Source organism: Rhinichthys klamathensis, unplaced genomic scaffold (genome assembly GCF_029890125.1).
Source record: "Rhinichthys klamathensis goyatoka isolate OS25496 unplaced genomic scaffold, OSU_Roscu_1.1 h1tg000754l_1, whole genome shotgun sequence".
Taxonomy (NCBI): Eukaryota; Metazoa; Chordata; class Actinopteri; order Cypriniformes; family Leuciscidae; genus Rhinichthys; species Rhinichthys klamathensis.
The window spans coordinates 258,988-285,475 of record NW_026607160.1 but is presented as its reverse complement, the minus strand read 5'-3'; the positions used below and the strand labels follow the sequence as shown (position 1 = coordinate 285,475).

The 26,488-nt window shown below is 37.4% G+C and overlaps 1 protein-coding gene across 1 annotated transcript in view; it reads left to right on the top strand.

The window, feature by feature from the left end:
* Nucleotides 1–26,488, top strand: part of ttll5 (tubulin tyrosine ligase-like family, member 5) — a 188,899-nt gene that overhangs the window by 14,402 nt on the left and 148,009 nt on the right. Inside the window, exons 9-11 of the mRNA XM_056242807.1 lie at nucleotides 2,388–2,489; nucleotides 3,928–4,019; nucleotides 5,897–6,004. Of these exons, the coding sequence (XP_056098782.1) occupies nucleotides 2,388–2,489; nucleotides 3,928–4,019; nucleotides 5,897–6,004 (302 nt within the window). The remainder of the gene's footprint in view (nucleotides 1–2,387; nucleotides 2,490–3,927; nucleotides 4,020–5,896; nucleotides 6,005–26,488) is intronic.

Sequence of the window (26,488 nt, the reverse complement as noted above, 5' to 3'; positions counted from 1 at the left end):
GACAAAAGTTTTTTTTTTAAATGGCGCTTTAAAAAAAAAGGTATTTAAAGCATCAAGGAAATCTGACATTGTTAATAAAAATATATTTTTAAGTAGCGAGCACATTCTCCGGCTTATATAATTATCTTTTTAAATGATTTCTTCTACCTGAAAAGGCTCTTTTTCTGATAATAGTAGTGGCAAAGTTTAGTGTGGAAAGTGTCCCGATCGCCCCGAATCCCTGGACTGAGCGCCTGTGAAACGCATTTGCACAGAGTCCTGCTTCTGGCACTTCTGAGAGCGTTTTCTCAGACATGCGAGTGAGAAGCTCAAACAAATCCTCTGATTTTTTGGATGGCGTGCCGAGTGGATGAGCAGTGTATTGTGGGCCGCCGTGTGTAAAACACTCGGGTTTGTTTTCAGCAACTGCTGGCGCTTCCCCAACTCACACTTATCTCTGAGATCCCAGAAGCTTTGAAGGCGTTCAGGTGCTCGGTGTGTGCCAGGACATTCCTCCTGCACATGTGGCGTCCACTCCTCAAGCGCTGTTGCCCTCCAGCTTTACGGCAATCACTTACCATTACGTTCATAACACTTGTTCTGTTATGGGTTGTGATTATGCGGTATTCTCGCATACTATAAAAAGTAAGATGAAATTCTGATGCTTTTAATGTAAATCAATGAGATCTTTATAACAGTATAGCAGATACTTGCATAAATATGCCAATGTCTTAGTAATCTGATATTTAAATGCTTAGTTTTATGATCAAAGCTCTGTAGTTTTAAATCATATAATGCAATGCAATGATGATTGAAAGATGAACTAATAAATCTTCCTCAAAAGCCTGATGATCATATTTGATACTTTCTATAAATGATGTATGATAATCAAGTAAAGCGAAGATGCTCCAGTCCAGCTGAAATATTACTAACAATATCAAAGTTATTCCTTGATAAATCAGGTCAGATTTGACACAGAAAGACTCGTGAAGTTTATAAGGAGATTTTGTCAGAAACATTGATAAAAGGCCACATGAGTTAATGCGTCAACTAACAAAAAGCAATACATTTGTTACAGTATTTCTTCATCTTTGTTAATTGTAAGTTCATGTCAGCTTAGGTCCATTTAAATTAATTAACAGTTTTAATTATGTATTAGTAATTGCTGAAATTAACTTTAGCTTTAGAAGTATTTTTCATTGTTAATGTTAACTAACCTTATTGTAAAGTGTTACCAAAATATTATTATAAGTATCAGTGATGACATATTTTTGTAGGCCAACAAAAACCCAATCGAGTTGTTTCATTGGCTTTTGGATCATTGCAATAAATAAGCCTTGTGACCAACAAAAGTTTATGATTCATACTTGTTTTGATCATCATGATGATCTTCAGAAACGAACGGAACATTTATGGATTTTGAAGCCTAAATAAAATACAAAGTCAAAAAGCTAAATGAACTACACCACGGTCACATGACTTCAACGTCACCACCTTTAAAGTCACAATGAAATCAAAATTATTAAAATTAATTTTATATGTACACATCATTATTGTGTTAAATTCCTGTTCCTGGTAATCTTGAATCAGAATAAGTTGCAGCATCTCTTCCCTTCTCTGATGACGAGGGCGGGGCTATAACCTGTCACTCACATGAGATCAGCCAATAGCAAACCACAACCATCCAATCAGTTCCCCACAGACACAATCAAGCCCCGCCCACATTTGTTCCTGTTCCAGAAGCGTTTCGCTCGATATACGACACAATAGAGAAGAAAAGACCAGCGCAACTTCTGTTTCATGCTGACTTCAAGCTTCAATAACTCTTTCAGCCTTTATTTAAAAAACATTTTCCCCTGAAAGTTTGAGTTCGAATGGTTTGCAAGAGCGTGATTATAAACACAACGACGCTGTGAAAGCGGCTAGTGAGTAGATGAGTTTATCTGCTCGCCGTGATGACGTGTAGTCCACTTGTTAGAAAGTATAAAACTTTAAAATATCACAAGGTGGCATTACTGATGTATTTATAGACTAAAACGTGAATAAAAATATCTCGAGCTTGTGTTTACCACAGACCTCATTTCAGGCGTTTAACCAAAAAACCCCATTGACTTTAGGATGATGGAACCGGAAGTGCTAAAATACAACTCGGCCTATGAAAAATACATCATCCCTGTATTACTGTTGCCCATATTTTGTGATTTGAGACATTCCTAAACTATTTTACCCACAGCACCAGTGAAAAAGCCCACCACCAAAATATAATAATCTAATTCGTCCTAGCGCTGGTGGACGATGATTTGCTAGTTTGCTTTGGTACTTTACCTGTTTATTCTTTTCAACAGGTCCATTAAATGTCACGATCGCTATTAAGCTCATGTTTTCCTTCTCGGTTGTGTGTGTTGTAGGTTTGCCACGGTGAAGTATGACCACGCCACAGCAAACATCAAGAACCAGTTCATGCATCTGACCAACTACAGTGTCAACAAAAAGAGCAGCGACTACGTCAGGTGAGCAAGCGGAGACCTTCAGGTGGCGTCGCGTGGATATAAATATCTCCAGACTCCCGCTATTAAGCGCCGCATTCGTGTGCCAACAGTTCGGCTGGTATTTTAATGACACAGTTCGAACAGGAAAACAGAGGCTGTGCTGTATTATGTAAATGTATTGTACAGGGTGCTGACTCCTACTTTACACACTCAAGTAGATTGTACACAATAAAAGTCGTGATAAAATGTTCAGTAACTGTTTTGCATTATAGCTCTTTTAAATTTAACCAAATTGAACAAGCAGCAAAAATCTGTTTTGTTTTTTCCTCAATTAAATAGATTCATATTTACGGGTTCTCTGGAAATATTCAATTTGATTCAACAGTTCAAAATAAATAAATAAATAATAATACACAAATGAATTAATACACTACTGGTCAAAAGTTTGAAATCGTTAGGACTTTTAAAAAAGTCATCATCTGCTCATGCAATTATTTGATCAAAAATACAGTAAAAAGTGAAATATCATTATTACAATTTAAACTTTAGCTGTTTTCTATGTGAATATATAGTAAAGTGTAATTTATTCCTGTGATCAAAGCTGTATTTTCAGCATCATTACTCCTCAGTGTCACATGATCCTTCAGAAATCACTCTAATATGCTGTTAAAAAATAAAACATTCAAAAATCTTAATTAGACCCAACTTTTGGGCGGTAATGTAAAGAGAGTTAAGATAAACTAGCCAAACTATCACTATCAGCCAATTAAACTATCACTTCCTGAATTCGAATTTAAATGCAAAATTAAATGTAAGTAGAATTCAATACTGTCTAGACAAAGCATCATTTGGAAGTTTTTATTTAAGTTTAAAAAGCATTTTAAAGTTTAAGGATGAATAGAATTGAAATATCACCTATATGGATGGGACAATATATTAACTTTCAAAATATCGTTAACAAAAAAAAAAAAGGATATATTGCAATGTGCAACATGTTTTCTGCCCATGTGATCATAAATCATCAAAATATCTTTTTTTGCAGTATTAATGAAAGATGCAAATTATTTTTGAAGAGAGAGTTAAAAAAAAATCTTCTTTTAAAAGTAGATCAGCAGATCATTATTGCGATCTTAGACACATTTGAGCGTGTTTAAACCTACTGAACACCAAAGTCAATGTGAGAAAAGTCTTTCCATCTACATGTGCGTGAGGTTATGATCCAATAATCCTTAATTCCTGATGGCAGCGACGTGCCATAAAGCATCATGCATGTACAGTAACGAGAACCGATCTAAGCTGACAGAAATAATAGTTAAATAATCACTTAAACGGCTCCGGAATGTGATTTCAAATACAAACTAATCCTTGTGTTTGCTAATCATGTCAACATTGTTGCGTTGTGCCCATTTCTCAGTAGTGTTTTTATAGTGCTGACAGTCAGGGTTTCTCTTCCTTTCAGCTGCGATGACCCTGAAGTAGAGGATTATGGGAACAAATGGAGCATGAGCGCAATGCTGAGGTATTTGAGGCAAGAAGGCAAAGACACCACATGTGAGTATATCTAAGATGCTCGTTTAACACGGCCTAACATCTGACATTAGAAGAGCTGATCTACAGTCATTCATCATGTGGAGACTGACACGCTTGTTACTCCTCACAAACATCGCTGGGTTTAGGACTTGCATTGTGACTCACTTTGAAATTTTGTCACTGCACATTTTATTTTGTCAGATATTTTTTGTCAAATAAGTTTCATTTCATTTAACAACTCATTTGCTATTAAATTATTATATCATAAGTAAATATATACACCAATTTAGACAAAAAAACAACTTGAACACTTAGGGCCCTATTTTAACGATCTAAAACGCAAGCGCAAAGCGCAAGTAACTTAGTGGGCGGATCTCGGCGCTGTTGCTGTTTAACCGGCGGGATAAATGACTCTTGCGCGTTGACGCAAACCTAAAAGGGGTTGGTCTGAAGTAGCTTCATTATTCATAGGTGTGGTTTGGGCGTAACGGGAAACAAACCAATCAGAGCGTCATCTCACATTCCCTTTAAGAGCATGATGAACGAGGTGCGCTTGTTCCATGGCCCAATACTATTATAACGGCGCATTTAAGGATCGGTTCACAGCCGAGGAGATCGATGTTCTCGTCAGGGCAGTAAAAGAAAGAGAAGTGACATTGGGGACGGGACAAACCCACCCAAATTAGCTTCGGTTAAACATGCATATAATAATTTGGGTAAATGTGTAAGCTTTAAGCCTATTTTTCCCATCGCCATGGACACAACAATGATTTCCCTCGTGTTTTAATATTTTTGCTTATAATAATGTATCATTTGCAAAAAGTAAAATGCATCTGTGTAGATGAGAGAGTCATCTACAGTGTATGCGCGTTGTTCACACTCTGTATTATGGCCAAGCATGCGCGCTTAAAATAGCATCTGAATGTACGCGCAACGCGCCACTGACTTTAGACTAGGGTTTTTCTGGTCAGTGGCGCAATCGTTTTCTGGAACTGCACAATAGCAACAGGGATTGTTTGCGCCGAAACACGCCTCCTTTTCTGCGCTGAACCGCCCAGGGAGCGCAAGTTCATTCCCTAGTTTGCCGGCGTGCGTCTGTGGAGGGAAAATTCATTTTGTTCCTGAAAAATGTTCCTGAAATTTCAGTCAAAAAAGTTTTTCTTTCTGAGAAACTTTGCATTTGCTTTTTAAAATGTTGCATCCTCTCACAAACTTTTGCAAGCGAATGCAAAACTGGTGATGGAAATAAATAATATGAGATGGGAGGAAAATTATTTTCATTCTTTCAAAAAAAAAAAAAGAGAAAGTTTTCCCTGAGAGACATTGTGTTTGCTTTCAGAACGTTTTGCTCTCTCTCTCTTTTCTGGAACAATGCAAAAGTGTTGCTTTCCCTTGAGAAACTGTACGTTTACTTGCAAAACTAGTGATGGAAAATAATTAGGGCTGTCAAATGATTAATCGATTAATCATATATTTACATAATATATGTGGGTGCACTGTGTATAATTATTTTATATATATAAATACACACACATGCTTGTATATATTTAAGAAATATTTTCATGTATATACTGTATATAGATTTAGATATAATTTATATTATATACAAATATAAATATTTTATATATAAATAATATTTTTTTCTTAAATATACATGCATGTGTGTGTATTTATATATATATAGAAATTAATAATTCACAGTGCACCCACATATATTATGTAAAAAAACTTTTATTTTGGATGTGATTAATCGTGATTAATCATTTGACAGCCCTAAAAATAATATGAGATGGGAGGAAAACTGTTGCTGATGCTTTTGTGAGTGGTCATGTTTGGCATGATAAAGGGAATATATAAATGTTTAAATAAGCTGATGCTTGCTTCTCTGTGTGTGTCAGTGCTCATGGGCCAGATCGAGGATCTAATCATTAAAGCTGTTCTGAGTGCTGAGATCCACATCGCCACAGCCTGCAAGATGTTCGTCCCTCACCGGTGCAACTGCTTCGGTAAGACGCCTCACATAATGGGACATTTTGGCTAATCAATATTTTTAAATCATGGCATGCAGATATCATCATCATCAAAGCTTTATTAAGGACACACATGGTCCAACCACAAACGGTTACAAAACATAAACAGTAACAGACAAATACAAAAAATACAAAACACAAAATCACATGTTTACATAAAGGCTAAACGCCAATGGTTCCACATACTAGAGGAGAACCTGACTGAACTTAGGGCCGGATTCGTCAATGTTGAAATTGAATGAATACATCTATATAGATAGCCAATATGATGGCTTATATTATACATCAATGTTGTTTTTCCTGTTTTTTAACAAAAAATCAGGCATAAAAACACTCAATTTTGTCACTCAAAAACACTCAAACAAGGTTTCAAACCCCATAGATCAGCATTATTATTTGACTGTGCTGTTTAAAGTCCGTGCTGCGTCCCGTCACACTCTCTGCTGTGAGCTCGAGCAGAAGAACGCAGACTTTACTCATGACGGACTGTTTCTGGAGGTGAAAACAGAACGAGATTCCAGTCCAAATGTTTCTCATTCTGAACGATAATGGGGTGTTAAAACCTGCATGAGGTCAAACACTGACACATTCAATTCATCACTTCTCTGACTAATGTTAATATTAATTAACATATTAGCAGGGCTATTAACTTAAACTAAAACTATAGAAAACATGAAACTGTTTGTTAATTAATATTAACCTGCAATAAAATGAAAATATCAACATTAGATGAAAAACCTGGTAACGTTACTCTAATGTCTCATTAGTTAAGGCATTAACTAACAATAAGCAAGTCATTTGCTACATAATCCTTGTAAATGATAGTTAATTAAAACAAATACTGTTCATTGTAAGTTCATGTCAGCTCAGGTCTATTAAATAATATTAACAGATACAACTTTTGATTTTCAGAATGTATTACTAAATGTTAAAATTAACTTTAACTAAGATTAATAAGTGTTTTAGAAGTATTTTTTCCTTGCTAATTCCTGTTAACTAATTTAGTTAATTAATGTTAATGTTTTTAATACGCTTTAAGACAAACCATGTGTAAGTTCATAAGTCGACAGCATTGCTGAGTATTTTCTGCTTAAACTGCAGTGAACCAAAGACAGTCTCAAAAACACGGTTTGAAATCGCTGGTGTTTCTGACGTCACAAACGACCTTGTAACCAATCAGATCAACGTGTGATCGTCAACCAGTGGATCTCTGAGCTGAGTGAGTGAGTGGAAGCGGGGCTCATTTGCATATTCATAGAACCGCGCATACTAAATGAGGCAAGGGTGTCGAGTTACATTCAAGATATTTTAAGGCCCGAATATTTTTTTTCCAAAGAAATTATTATTTTCATTTTGATCACCAAAGATGAGTTTTAAGGGATACAATTATTGATTACAGGGGGACGTGCACCTTATTGAGTTTAAAAAAAGATGTGGCTCTATAGTTCTCCTCGTGTGCCAGATCACCCTCCCAAAACTGAACACAAATGAGTGTCATGTAAAGTAACAAAGCAAGAAATTCACTTCTGTCAGAAGGCCTGGTTCCATTCCTGGTTGTAGGTCAGATTCTCTTATTTAAAAGATTGAAGAAGCGGTGTCTTTTTCACTCTTTATGGCGTATCTTTATTCGTTCCAGTATTTCCAGAGAAGGCAGTACCTGTGCACTGTTGTAAATGCTAGGATCTGTGTAGATTTAACTTGAATGAACACTCTCAGTGTTATATCTTTCTGTTCGCTGCAGTGTTGTCATTCCTCTGTAACGTGTCCGTAGACATAATATTTCCTGGTTTAATCTCTGATAACAGTGCAGGTGCATTGCTCCGCTATCGGACGATCACCTGCATGAAAAGGATATCTTTACCCAGTGTATGCCCTCATCTTTGGTGCATGATGGGATACTGGAGGAGGGCAGAGGTTCACTTCACTGTGTCACATGACTGAATATGAGCCGCCCATGCAGGTGCATCAGTGGAATGTGACGGAAACAGTGTGAAATGAAATAAAACATGGTAAAATCACTTTTTTACATCAGGGTCGTCCAGTGCGAATTAAATGCACCTGCACCAGCTGATCTTCAGGATCTCTACAAACTCCCGGCCTAAACTCTAGCGACTTACACAACCGTCTTATTGCTCTGAGACAGTCGTGTCTCCCACTGATCCTTTTTTGCCTAAATGTGTGAACTTGCGCATAAGCGTCAGTGGCGTATGTTATTAAAATAATATTCCACTCCTCTGTGTGAGCTATAACATACAACACAACAAGTGTAATAGTTTATGTGAACTGCTACACCTAAACGTATTAATGTTATGAATATGGTATATTGGTATATATTCAGAGTTTCATTCCATATATTCAAACTTCATATTATAAATACAATAATTTCCTGAATGGCATGCCATAATATATATAGTTAAGTTGATTATATGAATTGCACATAACGAAGGGTTTTATATCAACTTTTAAATGACACATACTCCAAATCATTGTTGAAATCTAAACTTTTAAAAGGTTGCCAAATTATTCAAAAATACAATAAATAATAATAATATTTGTGGGCGCCTTTCAAGACACTCAAGGACACCTTACAATGATAAAATACATAGTTATACAGAAGAAAACAGCAACACAATAAATAGTACGATCAACAATATAAAATGATTTATAAAAAGAATACCCAGTAACAATACTAAAATCAATCAGGATAAGCTAGTCTTAATAAATAGGTTTTGAGACGTGACTTTAAAATTGAAAGACCCAGGCTGTTGCGTATATAATGAGGTAAAATGTTCCACATTGCTGGAGCATTATAGCTAAAAGCTCTACCCCCCATAGTAGTTAAACGCACAGGTGGTATGACAAGACTGCCAGAAGCAGAAGACCTGAGGGATCGAGTAGGTACATACACATGAAGAAGTTCACTGAGATACGACGGTGCTAGATTATGTTAGGCCTTGTATGTAAAAAGTAGGATTTTGAATTGAATACGAGATTTAATTGGAAGCCAATGAAGATGCCCCAAAACCAGAGTAATATGCTCGCTCAGTGATGTTCGTGCAATGATCCGAGCCGCTGAGTTCTGAACCATCTGGAGTTTATGAATAATTTTCTGTGAAACGCCACTAAGCAGAGAGTTACAATAGTCAATTCGAGAAGTCACTAATGCATGCACGAGGACCGCAGTGCCACTAGCAGATAAGGATGGTCGAAGACGATTAATACTTCGCAAATAATAGTATGTGGACCGTGTGATATTATTTACGTGAGCCACGAAACAAGAAAAGTAGCCTACTGTCTAAAATGACACCCAGACTCTTGACCTGAGAAGAAGGAAAAATAACAGAATAACATATAAAGTTTAAAACTTCCACAATTACGCAATTTTGATTTAGTGCCTACTAATAAAATTTCAGTTTTCACAACAAAAATGTTGTGTGAACCAGTGACGGAGTACCCGAGTCCTGGACTTGGACTCGAGTCCTTATTCTCTGGACTCGAGACTCGACTTGGACTCGTGGACTGATGACTAGTACTTGGACTCGGACTCGAGATCTATAAAATCGGACTTGAGCATTCATCAAATGAATGACGTTGTTTCTGACTAAATAGGTTATAAAAATTTGATATACGATGTTACACTTTTCCTGTTTCGGGGTCCAAGACCGGCCGTGATCTATTTTTTCCCTCACAGACACTGCTGCCGCTCGCTCTCCTTGCTTGACAACACACTCACTGACGTCACTCACTTTACGCTGCATTCTCGTGAGAGAGATAATGTAACACTCATTTAACACTAGATAAGTTCCTCTACATCTAATCAGCAATTTCGATTTTGGCACGCTTTGCAGCAGCTGAGCTGACCACTAAGGAGCGAACGTACAGTGACGTGACATAACTGCCAGATTTAAACTGTGCTTTCGTGCTATGGCTGGCGCTGAGCCAAAGTCGGACGTGCTCAGCGCTTAATCCCGTTTATCATACGATAACACAATTATGTTTATTTTAGCTAACAAACTATACGGCGACCTTGACTATGTCACACATCGCAACCACTCTTTTCCTGTGGTGTTACAACTGCTTATAGCACTGCATTTGCTGTTTTTTGCCGCAGTTACATTGGGATTTAGTTTGCTTTTCAAAATTTCAAAATTGTTTTTCTTTTACCATATTCGTCAAGAAGAATGCATTTCTCCTCCTCTGTCCAATTAGGCTTTGTTTTTTGTTTTCTTTATCCATTCCAGTTGACTGATCATCCAAAAATGTATTTAAACAATTAAATAAATATAATCGTGCCACAGGTAGTTGACAATGATTTGAACTAAGGTCAAAGGCAATTCTAGTGATATCATACACATTTCTAGCTGCAAGAAAGAGTGCCTGAAAAATGTTGCTTGATTTGGCTTAAAGGGGGGGTGAAACACTCAGTTTCACTCAATCTCATGTTAATCTTGAGTACCTATAGAGTAGTATTGCATCCTTCATATCTCCAAAAAGTCTTTAGTTTTATTATATTTATAAAAGAAAGATAGGCTGTACCGAGTCTTTCCGGAAAAACCCGAGCGGGTGGAGGCTTGCCGTGTGGGCGGAGCTAAATAATCACGACACGAGCGCGCGAAGCTTTTGCGTTGAGAGCGTCTGGAAGCTGTGAGTGACATCCGAAAATAAACCATGGCTAACAATCAGATAGTAATCCCATGCAGAACAAGGATCTAAACCAGTGTTTCTCAACCTCTCCTGCAGGGACCCCCTGACAGGCCATGTTTTTGTTTTAACTCTGAAATGGCACACCTGATTCAAGTAATTAAAGGCTTAATGAGTAATTAGAGTAGGAATAGTTCAATTAATCAATTAGTCAACTACTCATTAAGCCTTTAATGACTTGAATCAGGTGTGCCATTTCAGGGTTAAAACAGAAACATGGCCTGTCAGGGGGTCCCTGCAGGAGAGGTTGAGAAACACTGATCTAAACAATACTAAGGGCTCGTTCATACAGAACGCGTTTTTGCTCACAAAAACGTGAGATGGGCAGTGAAATGGGTGAAAACCATAAGGTCTCGAGCGTTTAAAAAAAAAAATAGAAATGATTTGAACTTGAGCGCAGTGTTTTTAGAACACCATGTCATGCGCGAGTTTTATAACATTTGTGTGTTGTAAACAGACAGACTCATGGTTTATGAGGACATGATTTATTTTTACAATAAACAAACTGATACCTACAGTGGCCAGCTAAACAAATGTATTTAAATACACACACACACCATACATCGCATGCTCCATAGATACATTAACTGTATGTGATCATGTTGTTTACTTGCTGTGCTTACACGCCGATAGTTAACAACTCACAGACATTTGAAGCAGTTTTACTCACCGCCTGCGGTTCCAACGCACGACCGTGAACCTTTATCGTTGGGACTGCTCCATCTTTAAGTATTAGGCGATCTGCAAATCCGGCGTTGAACTGGGCCTTGTTTATAAAACTATTACCGTCGAAATAAAGGGAACAAACAAAAACACTTGCACAACTCCGTTGCTGCTCTGGAAAAACAAAATCCATCCACAGGTCCCTTAACGCTGGGTTCTTTGGAAATTTGTGCAGTGTTGTCTTGCCCTGGCAACCAAAAACACTTTTTGGTGCCATTTTTTTAATTGCAGCGCAGCCGACCGAGCCCAGCGCTCTGATGGGCATAGGCGTACTCTCGCACGCACTAGGCTACAGATGCGCGCGCGCCCTTCCGGGAGAAGTGCCCTTAAGACCCGTATAAGGAAATTCCGGCCACTCTGACGTCATACACGCCCGTATTCGAAAAAAACTTTCCGAAACTTGTGACAACCCGGAAGGAGTATTTTTGGAACAGAATTACTCCATCAAACTTACAACTTCATTTTTGAAACTTTGTCCATGTTTAGCATGGGAATCCAACTCTTTAACAGTGTAAAAAACTCACTATACATGAAACAGCATTTCACCCCCCCTTTAAGTGTAGCCTATATAATTTTGACTCGGACTCGAACACTGGGACTCGAGACTCGACTCGGACTTAAACTCAGGTAATGGTGACTCGACTTGGACTCGACTCGGACTCTTCTTTGGTGACTCGGACTCGAACACTGGGACTTGAGACTCGACTCGGACTCGACAGTTGGTGACTCGACTACAACACTGGTGTGAACCATGATTTGATTTCAGAAAGACAAAGCACAAGAGAGGACGGTTGTAATACTGAACTAGGCTTTGACGATATGTAAAGCTGGGTGTCGTCAGCGTAGCAATGAAAATTTATATTGAATTTGCGGAAAATCTGTCCTTGTGGTAATAAATATATAATGAACAGTAGAGGACCTAGGACTGACCCTTGAGGTACACCACTGGTTATCTGAGATATCCGCGATTTAAATGTATTAATCTGAACAAACTGAGTCCGACCAGATAAATATGATTTGAACCAATCGTTGGTTGTACCAGTGATCCCAATAGAAATTAACCTCTCCAATAAAATACTATGTGAAATAGTATATAAGTAAATAAGACATAAGATAATATAATGAATATGTAATATAGTGCATGTATTTATCAAAACGCTTCTCTCCAGAGTTATTTTTTTTTCTTGTCAACAAACAGGTTTATGATCTCTGGAAGGCTTTTCTGAGGTAAATGTAACGTTAAGTGACATTATTTACAAGCCGGGTCCCACTTTATATTAAGTGGCTTTTACTACTATGTACTAATATTTAATAATTTGATACAATGGACGTATTGTGTACATACATGTTTTTACATTGTGCTTATATTTTAAAAATACCTGCATGTAATTGCAGGTGTAATTAATATATGTAATTACATTTTTAATTACACTGTTGACCTTCGCTTACACCTTAACCCACCCTTAAACCGACCCATACCACACACACCTGTCCCTAACCTGACCCCTATAGCAGCACAAGTGTTTTACAATACAACATCCACTCAATAAGTACATTGTACTTATTTTTTTTATCTAAGTACATAGTACTTAAAGCCTAGGTTTATGTGCCTCTACAGCGATCTGTCACAGCACATTAAAGAGACACAAAACATTTGTTTTCTTTTGCAAATGAGAAATAATTTCAAATCAAAAGTAATAAAACACAAAGCTTTTTGTGATTATTGGATGGCAGGCGCAGTACAAATAATGTTTACTGACGTTTTGTTCACGCATCAACTGAAACCAGAAACAAGACATCGACAGTGTCAACCTAGCCCTAGCGTCCACTCAGCTGACATGTTTATCGTTTTAGTTTATTCATGTTGTGTGCATGAAACTGACATAGATAAAACACACCATCAGAGAAACGCTTATCATACGTCACCAATGATTTCAGCGCTCCAAACTCTTTCAGCTGAACATTAATTTCGGCGCATCACTAAATATCTTTATATTTGTTTTATATACGTATATCCTTTTGTATATCCTTTCCTCGTGTGTGTGTGTGTGAATGTATATGGCTGACTTCATCACACTCACAATGAGAAATCTCCATGTCATACAAAATAATAAAGTAATAAAATAAGGTAGCAGAGGCAGGAAGTGATGCGGGGGATAATAAATGAGGCAGTGCTGAAAAAGGTCTTTAGCATTGGCTCCAGTAGAACAGCCCCTTTGTTTCCCCAGTTACATCTCATCTCGAGTCGATCTGGATCAGAGCCACACGGTCGATTCCCTCTTTTATATGGTCTGTATTGTTCGGATGTGAATTAGCGGCGGGTTTGTCTTTGTTCAGCTGCTGTCTAAATGAAGTCCTGTAACATGAAGCTTCATCGGTCGCTCTTCACCTCTGACGTGGAGAGCAGAAACAGTCCTTTACCAGCGAATAAATGACCCTCTGTGTGTGTTGGACCGTATTTGTGTAATGGCCACTCACGTCTTTAAGTGCATTTCAATGCTTCTTTATACAAGTGCACATTCTATGATTTTTGTGGTCTGAGACAAATTTCATGAATTGTAAAAGATTTATTTTGTCTTTCTTTGATCGTTTATTGTGGCATGCTCAACAATGGCTGAATAATTGGCCTCAGTTCACTTACTTAATAATCTTAAGGCAACTGGTTTACTCAATTTTTTTAAGTACATAAACGTAATGCTTAATTGAAAAAATTAAGTTATGTGAACTTGACAATTTCCACATTACTTAATTTCGTAACACTTTACTTGAAGGGCTGTGCATAAGACTGACATGACACATTCATAATCATGACAGAACACATGTCATGAATATGAAGGAGGTTTTATGCATGTTTATGACAACTGTCATTAAGTGTCATTCGCTTAATTATGTCATTTTTAATGCAAATATGACATTGTTTGAGATGCCTTTGCCATGACAACTTAACATTACCAAAACAACATAAATTGTCATAAATGTGTCATAAACATGACATAGCAGATTAGTTATCAAACTTAAGAAACTTTAGGTTTATGGGTTAACATTACATTAAACTGTCATGTGGTTGGTTTTGACATTGGCTTCTCATGAGGCCATTATAACATTTTAATGACAAATTCAACCTGTCATAAATATGTCATAAACATGACATAGCAGATTAATTGTCAAACTTAAGAAACTTTAGCTTTATGAGTTAACATTACATTCAACTGTTGGCCATTACATTACATTACAACCAACGGTTGGTTTTGACATTGGCTGTCATGAGACCATTATAACATTTTAATGACAAGTTCAAGGAAGGGTCAAGAAACATATTCATGACACAGTTATAATGGCCTTATGACAGCCAATGTCAAAACCAACCACATGACAGTTTAATGTAATGGTAACCCATAAAGCTAAAGTTTCTTAAGTTTGATAATTAATCTGCTATGTCATGTTTATGACATATTTATGACAGGTTTATTGGTTTATGTCAAGTTGTCATAACAAACACATCTCAAACAATGTCATATTTGCATTAAAAATGTCATAATTGAGCGAATGACACTTAATGACAGTTGTCATAAACATGCTTCCTTCATATTCATGACATGTGTCATGTCATGATTATGAAAGTGTCATGTCAGTCTTATGCACACCCCTTCAAGTAAAGTGTTCATGCTTTTTTTGATTAAGCATTACGTTAATTTACTTAATAATTTTAAGGAATTTTTTTTTTAAAGTTGTCAACTGATCAATTTTTACAGTGTGGTGAAAAGAAACACGATTCTTTCTTAAATTAATTGTGAACTGATTCTTACGACGTTATGATGTTTGCTGCCAATTCCACACAAAGAAACTGCGTTGTGAGAAACCCAGGCTCTTGCTTGATATCGCAACTCTTACAATGTGTGGAAGAATTTCAGTGTTGACGCCATTGCTAATTTACAGTAAAGCCTGGTGTCTTAGTCTGTAAACAAAAAGAAAGCCATTCAATGCAGATGCCTTATATTTCCAGAAAAGGTCATATTATTTCATATGGTCATATGGAGAAAGGTCATATTCTCCATTTGTGTGAAAGCGGCTACTGAAATTTTGGTATTGTGACAAGTTGTGTGTACTGATAAAAAATTGGAGGACAAGATGCATTGTGATCCATCAAGGATCATTTTGGAATTGATTTAATACCAAAACATTGGCAACTTTAGCGCTAAGACTTACAGCAAAGAACTGAATTTTCTGTCTGTTATGCATGACGGCTGTGTGACGTTCTGCTTGAATTAGTTTGTGCCGCCCATCCTTCTCATCATCACTCTGTTTCTGTGATTAATTAACAGCTGATGAAGAGATGTTCATTTTTATTCTTGATTAGCCGAGCTGTTTTATTACATGTGTGATGGAGAGCCAGTTTTGCTTCTCCATCCCTCAAAACTGTGTCCCTATTGTTCTTCAAATCATGCATATTGTAATTGTTCATGTGGAGTTTTACTTTTTAATTTCCTGTTGTTAGAAGAGTGGGCCTAACCTCTGGGAAATGCTCATTTGAACTAGGAAATAGCAGTTGTGCAAATGACAATATTTGTTTGTTTTCTTGCCTGTATGTTGTATTTTAAACTCTTTGTCTTAACTATCATTGAGGGAACTTGCTTAAATATATAGAGAGACCAGAGTTAGTTTTACAGAAAATGGTTTGTTCCAATTAACTGTCTCCAACAGTTAGTGAGAGACGTTGGTGCTAGTTTTTAGACTGTTTTTGTAATCTTTGTTTTTCTTTTTTACTCTTATCCACTGTTTTTTGGACCTTTTGCACCTTTAAAGTATTAAACTTCTTTTGGCACAACTTTTAAATGGATGCCTGGTGTGATTCTCCTTCGACCGTTTGGGTCTCTATCACAACATGTCACCAGTTTTGTCACATCACTTTAGAGTTTAGACAAACATAATTTTAAAATAGAGCTGTAAGCTGCGGTTTCAGGGCCAAGCACACTAGTTTTACATGCTTTATAGGGCTGTATTTGTGTGGTCATGAGCCACAGTGCCGTGTTTTTAATAAAGACATTTTAGAAGAACACAGGTTAGTCTACTCGTCGTAATTGACTCCAGTAGCAGCCACATTCAAAGACCTGTCTCTACTTACCCTGCTGGTCTCAGCTGGTTTAAGCTGCTCTCCCATCATGACCAAACTGGTGTTTAGCAGGGCGCCAACAATTTTTTTTTATCTACTGGGTAGTTTCTTGTTTTCATGTACACTTACACTTATATGTAAGATCAAAATCAACAGAGTATTTTGAGTCTCTTTTGCACTGATAAGAAAAAAAGCGAGGTGCTATCGCCGGCGCGACCGCCGACCCCAGGGGGTTAAACCTACACATTAAATCAAATATTTTTTTTATTTATTATTTCACCAGAAATTCCTAATGAAGCATTTCTTTGCATCTGCAGTTGTCTTACCGTTTTCCTTCCTGTTAATTTTTCAGTTTCCAACAGTTTGAAAATCAAAACTCCAATTACTTACTGTACATTTGTAAGGCTTGGTCTGAAGATGATCTGAACCAATTTTGGTGAAGATTGGACAAACATTGGGCATAAAAAAACGACAACTTGTCTTCACCGCAGCACCACTGAAGCATTTTCCCCCTGCAGTCCAAGATATTTGACAAACTAGGTATTAAAAGGCTTTGTTCCAAAACCTAATGAGTTGTTAGTAGGTGGCATTTTAAAGTGTGCTCATAACATAAAGATGGACATCCCATGTTTTCTTTATGGATAAGGCAATCCTAATGTATTGCAACAAGCTTGGTGAAAAAGTCCACAAGTCACATGCACTGCTTTTACACTTTTATGGCATTTTTTTTTAATCACATGGGAAAAGAGCCTCATGAAGATCCTTCACATTTCTCTTTTTGTGAATAAAAGCACCAGCAGGAACAACAGTTTGCATATTTTTGGGTGAACTACTGATAAATATTGGTGAAAGTCTCCTAGTTTCCATGGCTGTCGTGATAATGCAGTTCTCGCAGTGCTGTAATCGTGTGTAAATTGTCTCTTACTTAAGCTCAGAAGGCAAGTTATATTTCATCAGTGAGTTAATGCAAGCCACTCCACCCTCTATTATACTGTTTATGAAAAGACACCCAAAACCAGCATGAATACGATTCATTTCTGCAGTGATGCAACATTGTCAAGTGCCACAGCAGACGCAGGAGACACCCAGTGAGATGACACGTTACGCTCTTGTTATTGTTGTTGTGTGGTTAGTTTGGTTTGGGCTTGTTTTCTCGATTCCAGAGCCCAACGGCTCATAATAACGCTCTGCTTTGATCTTCCCTAGTTGGTGCTTATTTATTCTCCTCACTGCGAATATTTTGCGGTGATGTTAATGGGCCCTCCCAGCACACATTAAAGAGCCACGAAAGCCGAGAGAAGTGAGACGCAGAGAGCGAGTCGGCCTGTGAGGGCTGAGGTGCGGGCAGGACCGGTGTCTGCTCCTAATTGAGGGAAAATGCGTTGCACATGGGCTGTTGGCTGCTCGCTGTTTGAAGCAGAGTGTGTCTGTGGAGCGTGCTGTTTGTGTTTGTACGCGTGTTCACAATGCGAAATGGTGTTTTGCACATCTTGAGTAATTAGAGTGGGTCTTTCAGCTCGTGTTTAGCGCTGATAAAAGAAAGATGTACTCGTCTGTTGCTCTGCTCAAGAACCCAGTGATCCGCTGTGCCTGCTTAGACAGTTACTGGCTTCATTAGTCAGTGTGTTAGGCAGGGTTGAAGAATTAACATGGGCAAACGAACTGAACATAAATACCCCCAAATTCAAGATGCGCGGAAATAAATGCCCTTATAATAAAACTAAAATGATTACGGCATGGCTTGTCGGACATAGCAACAGTAACTGTCTAACTATAAATGTGCGAATATCGAGTGTCAAGCCAGTATTTCACTGGGAATCGCTTAGCCTGAAACTTTGTGCGTTACGTTCATATTCCGCTTGCCTGTTCCTATATCTAGTGTAGCCTACATCCCCAATAAGGTGCGAGTTTGGTCTTTTATATCACTGTATGTTGTCCATTGAGTTACTTTAAGTGTCCTGACCGCAGGGGAATCCCGGAGAATGAGCGATACTAAGTTAAGAAAACTAAACAACAGAGAGAAATATATGTCTACTATTTCAGATTTAACGTTTGATCTGTACATCAGCATCGGGGAATAACATAATCTCGTTCACTGTAGAGAAAGCTGCTTACATGTGCAAAACTAACTGTGAAGACTTAAAGTAACAACAGGTAACTTTTCAACCTTCATAATATATTTCCAAGTCTCTTGTGATGGTACATCAACTTACAATATGTTGAATGACACGTCTGCCATAGCCTGACGGGTCTGTAGCGTTTTTAATCGTACTTTTAAACTTCGGGTTTCGGGTAGTAACCGGCGAACAAAGAGAACTACAAAATTCGACTGCTTTACGGCATATACGTCACTTCCACCACCACCCCCACTTCCTTAAAATCGGACTTGCGAGCCAAATGTTATAGTCATGGCCGAAGCAGCACAGAAAAACAAGAAAGCAAAGGTTTTATCGGAGCAAAGCAAAAAGAGAAAGTGATCGCGTTAAAGGCAGAACGAGGATCAACATTGCAGAGCTGCCAACTCTCACGCATTGGCCGTGAGACACCCGCATTTGATTGGTTTCACACGCTCACACGCCACACCCCCGGTTTCTCACGCTAAATTGTCAATCCGGTCGGTCAAATGCCTGAAAGATGAGTTTATCTATAGATCTCTACCTGTTGAGCCACTCGTGATCGACAAGTTATACCGCAAATTAGTTCAAATCTCCCGGAATCTAGAGCGAGCGCGCACGCGAGACAGAGACTGTGCTCCAACGCGCGCGGACGGCAGAGAGAGAAAGCGAGCGAGAGACCTTGCGTGTGCAGGGAGCATCGAACCCCCCATCGAAAAAAGAATGCCTCTCTCTAACCTCTCTAATTCGCTAGAGTAGTAGCGAATTATCAATCTGGTAGCTAGTAAACGATATTCTAGTTTTTGATGGTTAGCTATCGCTAGTATTCTCGTTCTGATTTGAACTTTGCAATCGATGAAATGCAAATAGCAAATGTTTGACCTAAAAAGTGTAACGTTAGTCTACTCAACATATACAAAGAAAGGAGGAAGATTATTAATAAAATCATATTTTAGGATACCTAACATGTCTGTGATATTTGTTTATTTGTCTTGCCTCAAGCTATAATGCAAATCGATTTGTAAAATTTGCAGATTCATTTATGGTAGCTTGATATTATAATATTGACGACATATGGTTATTATCAACCACTCAAACATTGCATTGAAGTATCATATAGATTCAGTAAAACGGTAACCAATAGACTAGGCTACTATAATGACGCTGGCTTGTAATCGCGATCATTTGTCGTTAGAAAAAAAATAAAACCCATGAAATTATATTCATATGACATGCTGAAATATATCCCACTGTACCTGGGATGAAGACATTTCACACGCGACACAAGCAGAACACCTGCATGTGACCTCCTCCTACAGTGTTCAGGGCTATCATGGTTGTCAACAAATGCACGTGCATGTAGGATGACAGAGTTTACGACAGTAGTAGAGGTCTAGACGACAATACTGTTTCCCAACTGTAGGGGGACCCCGAGAGCAAAAGTTATCTGTTCTTACTTTAAATGTTAACACAGCTTTTATGTCTTTTTATCAGCTTTTCCATATATATATATATATATATATATATATATATATATATATATATATATACTGGCCCTGATAATCATCACACACACACTTACCGCTTGCTCCATTTCTGTAAATCTGTTTTTATGAATGAATGAGTCTCTCACCCGTTGCTCTTTAGTTTTCTTCATCAACAGCCGCTTGCGCCCCCTGCTGGTGAGCTCGACTAACAGCTATGGATATTATTAATCGGCAATCTACTGATATTCTTGCCGTTCCCGGATGTCAAATGTCGAATTTGAACCACTGAATTTTGGAAGCGAATTTGTAAAGTGAAATAAAATGGACTGAAAATTGCCTATCGAATATTATAGATTGTATTTTTAAACAGAATTAATATTTGGGAAGGGAAATCTAAAAAGGTCAATATACAACCATGTTGAATTTCAGCCCATAAAAATACAAGCCCTAAAAATTCAATGCATTAAAATGCAAGCGGGGTTCATGCAATGCATATTTTTTTTTCAAGTAGTGCAATTTAACAAGCTTTTTTGTTTCAAAAACATTTGTCATTATTTTATTTCCATACTTTCACGACTACCTGTTTGTTGTAGTTCATTATTTAACCAGAAAAGTAGTTGACTAGTTAACGAATCAGTGTTTTGGCTTTGTTATAAAACCCAATGAGCTGCCTTCATCTTTTTCGGCAACACTTTATCCAATAATACTATTTAAAAAAAATGTCCCCCTCAAAAGGTTGCTAATGTGACAGCACCTTTAGTCTGTGTTGCATATTTTGGTTGTTAGAAGATGGGGAACCAACAGTAAATGTGTGTTTCTCAGTTCACTGCAGACTGGAAAGCCTTTCAAACGGAGGCTCTGCCTGTGATCCAGCTCATTGTCACATTGTTTTGTGGAGCAGCAGGTAAAATCTTACTCAAGGTTGAGTAAGATTTTACTACCCAAGTACCCAAGGTCTAGTTGTATGGATTTATCCGAGTTTTGAATCCCGTCAGCTGATGAAGGCCCTCTGATGAATGACGAGAGGTCTTCAGGGATTGGCTAACCAAGTCCAGATGCTCTTACATGCACATCCTACCAGTTTACATATAAATGTATTACGGTTTACCATGCAGAACAGGTTTATGTGTGACAATCTGGTTCGGGATCTTTCTTGAAAAATGACATAGGGTCAGTGGTGAACTGAAACTGGTAGATAGTTTATAAATGCACTTTTCTTTTAATTAATTGAGCGACTTCTTATGAATCAGTGGAGAAAAAGTGTGTTAGAGTAAGAGGTACGTCACAGTCAAGCTGGTTTTTGGGTCTGAAACAACAGTTTTCATTAGAGCACAACTCGACTTGTAAAACTTTAAAGACTCGTGAGCTTTTAAAGGGGATAGTTCAGTCAAATAGTCATCAGTTTTTCGGGCAAAATACTGAAAAACACAACTGAAAAAAACCCCACACAACATCACACAGACACACTGATAGAATTAGTTTTCACACAATAAATATTAAAAGCATTTATTCTTGTAATCTTTATTATTTCAGTCTCTTGTTTAGATCATCATAGATTTAGCCATGTAATTAATAGTTTTTTGATGGATTTTCATATTTAAAGATCGAGTTTCTAAATCTGGGACAGGAGGGAAACAATAAATTCTACTCTTAAAAGACAAAAAGTATTAATATTATTTTAAAAGAGGCACATGAGAACTGGACCAACTGAGCCATCATCAGTCTAATGATATAGACAGACACAGGTGTAGTGGGAATAGTGGGATCAGCTGTTGATCTCTTTGATGCCATGAAATTTAAAGTAAGCAGGCCGACACAGGCTTATTTATAGCCGATGTGTCGCCCCACTCTATGAGCTCTTTAAAACAGCTCTGTTTACACACGAGCACACACACACACATTCAAACACTCTCTCTCTTGTGTCAGTGAATGCAGAAAGGACACAGAAACCCCCCTTCTGTTTGATAAAGACCTGCTTTATACCTGAGGGCATTTAGAGCCACATATAGGCTCTGTTCCAAAGCCTAGTGAATCGCCTACATAGGCAACATTTAATATTTGTCCGTTTAAGCCCAAAGTAACCCGTACTTGCCTGCGTTTCTCTCCATCTCGGATCACGTGGACAGAAAGCCGCCTGTTGAACACACGTACACGTTACACGTACATGATTCGACTGGTTTGGATGTTATGTATGGTCACTGCCCACCGCTTTAATGTTTGCGTCGGAAGCCAAAGTCAAAAACGAAACTTAAACATCAATTAACATTGATTAATGTTAATCAAACACCAAAAGACAGAAAATCCCTCACTGCTCTTGACTGAGTAACTTTTGTAGCTTTAATAAGGATCAATCTATGTTTAACTTATACAGTGCAGTATTTTACATTTGATTACTTTATATTATTCAATTTCTGTACTTGAATACTACTGTTATTGGCACGGCCTAAGCCCCTCCCCTCCGCTTCCGGCTCATGGGACCTTATTTCGGAAAAAATATGTATGGTAGTCAATGGCGAGAGGCAACTTATCTTTTTATTCCGTCTGAACTGTGCCCTGAATTACACATGTGATGTTTGTCAATTTAAAAGATAATTATGAAAGTCAAGAAAGTTTTTCATGAAACAGAAGAGTAACATTTAGTTTTATGTGAAAATCGCTCGATGAACTACATCTCCCGGGAAGCGAAACAACGAGCGAGATCCGCTGCTGGTGTGCAGTGCAGTCTGGTACAAAACACTCAGGCATGACGGCGTAACGTTACGATTATAACGCAAGACTATAGAAACAACGTTAGCTTCAGTAGAGTAAGCTTCAGTAAAGTTAGCTTCAGTAAAGTTAGCTTCAGTAAAGTTAGCTTCAGTAAAGTTAGCTTCAGTAAAGTTAGCTTCAGTAAAGTTAGCTTCAGTAAAGATAGCTTCAGTAAAGTTAGCTTCAGTAAAGTTAGCTTCAGTAGAGTAAGCTTCAGTAAAGTTAGCTTCAGTAAAGTTAGCTTCAGTAGAGTAAGCTTCAGTAAAGTTAGCTTCAGTAAAGTTAGCTTCAGTAAAGTTAGCTTCAGTAAAGTTAGCTTCAGTAAAGTTAGCTTCAGTAAAGTTAGCTTCAGTAAAGTTAGCTTCAGTAGAGTAAGCTTCAGTAAAGTAAGCTTCAGTAAAGTTAGCTTCAGTAAAGTTAGCTTCAGTAAAGTTAGCTTCAGTAAAGTTAGCTTCAGTAAAGTTAGCATCAGTAAAGTTAGCATCAGTAAAGTTAGCTTCAGTAAAGTTAGCATAAGTAAAGATAGCTTCAGTAAAGTTAGCATCAGTAGAGTTAGCTTCAGTAAAGTTAGCTTCAGTAAAGTTAGCATCAGTAGAGTTAGCTTCAGTAAAGATAGCTTCAGTAAAGATAGCTTCAGTAAAGTTAGCATCAGTAAAGTTAGCTTCAGTAAAGTTAGCCTCAGTAAAGTTAGCTTCAGTAAACTTAGGTTCAGTAAACTTAGGTTCAGTAAAGTTAGCTTTAGTAAAGTTAGCTTCAGTAAAGTTAGCTTCAGTAAAGTTAGCTTCAGTAAACTTAGGTTTAGTAAAGTTAGCTTTAGTAAAGTTAGCTTCAGTAAAGTTAGCTTCAGTAAAGTTAGCTTCAGTAAAGTTAGCTTCAGTAAAGTTAGCTTCAGTAAAGTTAGCTTCAGTAAAGTTAGCATCAGTAAAGTTAGCATCAGTAAAGTTAGCATCAGTAAAGTTAGCTTCAGTAAAGTTAGCTTCAGTAAAGTGAGCTTCAGTAAAGTGAGCTTCAGTAAAGTGAGCTTCAGTAGAGTAAGCTTCAGTAAAGTTAGCTTCAGTAAAGTTAGCTTCAGTAAAGTTAGCTTCAGTAAAGTTAGCTTCAGTAAAGTTAGCTTCAGTAAAGTTAGCTTCAGTAAAGTTAGCTTCAGTAGAGTAAGCTTCAGTAAAGTTAGCTTCAGTAAAGTTAGCTTCAGTAAAGTTAGCTTCAGTAAAGTTAGCTTCAGTAAAGTTAGCTTCAGTAAAGTTAGCATCAGTAAAGTTAGCATCAGTAAAGTTAGCTTCAGTAAAGTTAGCATAAGTAAAGATAGCTTCAGTAAAGTTAGCATCAGTAGAGTTAGCTTCAGTAAAGTTAGCTTCAGTAAAGTTAGCATCAGTAGAGTTAGCTTCAGTAAAGTTAGCTTCAGTAAAGATAGCTTCAGTAAAGATAGCTTCAGTAAAGTTAGCATCAGTAAAGTTAGCTTCAGTAAAGTTAGCCTCAGTAAAGTTAGCTTCAGTAAACTTAGGTTCAGTAAACTTAGGTTCAGTAAAGTTAGCTTTAGTAAAGTTAGCTTCAGTAAAGTTAGCTTCAGTAAAGTTAGCTTCAGTAAACTTAGGTTTAGTAAAGTTAGCTTTAGTAAAGTTAGCTTCAGTAAAGTTAGGTTCAGTAAAGTTAGCTTCAGTAAAGTTAGCTTCAGTAAAGTTAGCTTCAGTAAAGTTAGCTTCAGTAAAGTTAGCATCAGTAAAGTTAGCATCAGTAAAGTTAGCATCAGTAAAGTTAGCTTCAGTAAAGTTAGCTTCAGTAAAGTGAGCTTCAGTAAAGTTAGCTTCAGTAAAGTTAGCTTCAGTAAAGTGAGCTTCAGTAAAGTGAGCTTCAGTAAAGTGAGCTTCAGTAAAGTGAGCTTCAGTAAAGTTAGCTTCAGTAAAGTTAGCTTCAGTAAAGTTAGCTTCAGTAAAGTTAGCTTCAGTAAAGTTAGGTTCAGTAAAGTTAGGTTCAGTAAAGTCAGCTTCAGTAAAGTTAGCTTCAGTAAAGTTAGGTTCAGTAAAGTCAGCTTCAGTAAAGTCAGCTTCAGTAAAGATAGCTTCAGTAAAGATAGCTTCAGTAAAGTTAGCTTCAGTAAAGATAGCTTCAGTAAAGATAGCTTCAGTAAAGTTAGCATCAGTAAAGATAGCTTCAGTAAAGATAGCTTCAGTAAAGATAGCTTCAGTAAAGATAGCTTCAGTAAAGATAGCTTCAGTAAAGTTAGCTTCAGTAAAGTTAGCTTCAGTAAAGATAGCTTCAGTAAAGATAGCTTCAGTAAAGTTAGCATCAGTAAAGTTAGCATCAGTAAAGTTAGCATCAGTAAAGTTAGCATCAGTAAAGTTAGCATCAGTAAAGTTAGCATCAGTAAAGTTAGCTTCAGTAAAGTTAGCTTCAGTAAAGTTAGCTTCAGTAAAGTCAGCTTCAGTAAAGTCAGCATCAGTAAAGTTAGCTTCAGTAAAGTTAGCTTCAGTAAAGTGAGCTTCAGTAAAGTGAGCTTCAGTAAAGTGAGCTTCAGTAAAGTTAGCTTCAGTAAAGTGAGCTTCAGTAAAGTGAGCTTCAGTAAAGTGAGCTTCAGTAAAGTGAGCTTCAGTAAAGTTAGCTTCAGTAAAGTTAGCTTCAGTAAAATTAGGTTCAGTAAAGTCAGCTTCAGTAAAGTTAGCATCAGTAAAGTTTGCTTCAGTATAGATTGCTTCAGTAAAGTTAGCTTCAGTAAAGTTAGCTTCAGTAAAGTTAGCCTCAGTAAACTTAGGTTCAGTAAACTTAGGTTCAGTAAAGTAAGCTTCAGTAAAGTTAGCTTCAGTAAAGTTAGCTGTAAAGTTAGCTTCAGTAAAGTTAGCTTCAGTAAAGTTAGCTTCAGTAAACTTAGGTTCAGTAAAGTTAGGTTCATAAAAGTCAGCTTCAGTAAAGTTAGCTTCAGTAAAGTTAGCTTCAGTAAAGTTAGGTTCAGTAAAGTCAGCTTCAGTAAAGTCAGCTTCAGTAAAGATAGCTTCAGTAAAGTTAGCTTCAGTAAAGTTAGCTTCAGTAAAGTTAGCTTCAGTAAAGATAGCTTCAGTAAAGTTAGCTTCAGTAAAGTTAGCTTCAGTAAAGTTAGCTTCAGTAAAGTTAGCTTCAGTAAAGTTAGCTTCAGTAAAGTTAGCTTCAGTAAAGTTAGCTTCAGTAAACTTAGCTTCAGTAAAGTTAGCTTCAGTAAAGTTAGCTTCATTCATTGAAACAAAATGTGCGCCTTTGGGGTTTGTATTCTTTGTAATTACGTATTTTCACAGTCTTATACCTCAACAGTTTTACATCAAACTGCGGCTTTCTTGACTTTAAAATGTATCTTTTAAATTGACAAACATCATATGTGTAATTCAGGGCACAATTCAAACGAGATCAAAATATTTGTTGTCTCTCGCATAGACATAATAAATACATAGACGCCCTATTGGCCGCTGCAGGGTACGTCAACGGCGCCGCCATGTTGGGGATGGCAACTTTCCCATACCTCTCATATCAGGAATTGAGAAAAATGCCTGTTTTGTGCGCTGTTTGGGGCTGTACACATCGCCACACAATTGAAAACAGCTTTCGAGGAATTACC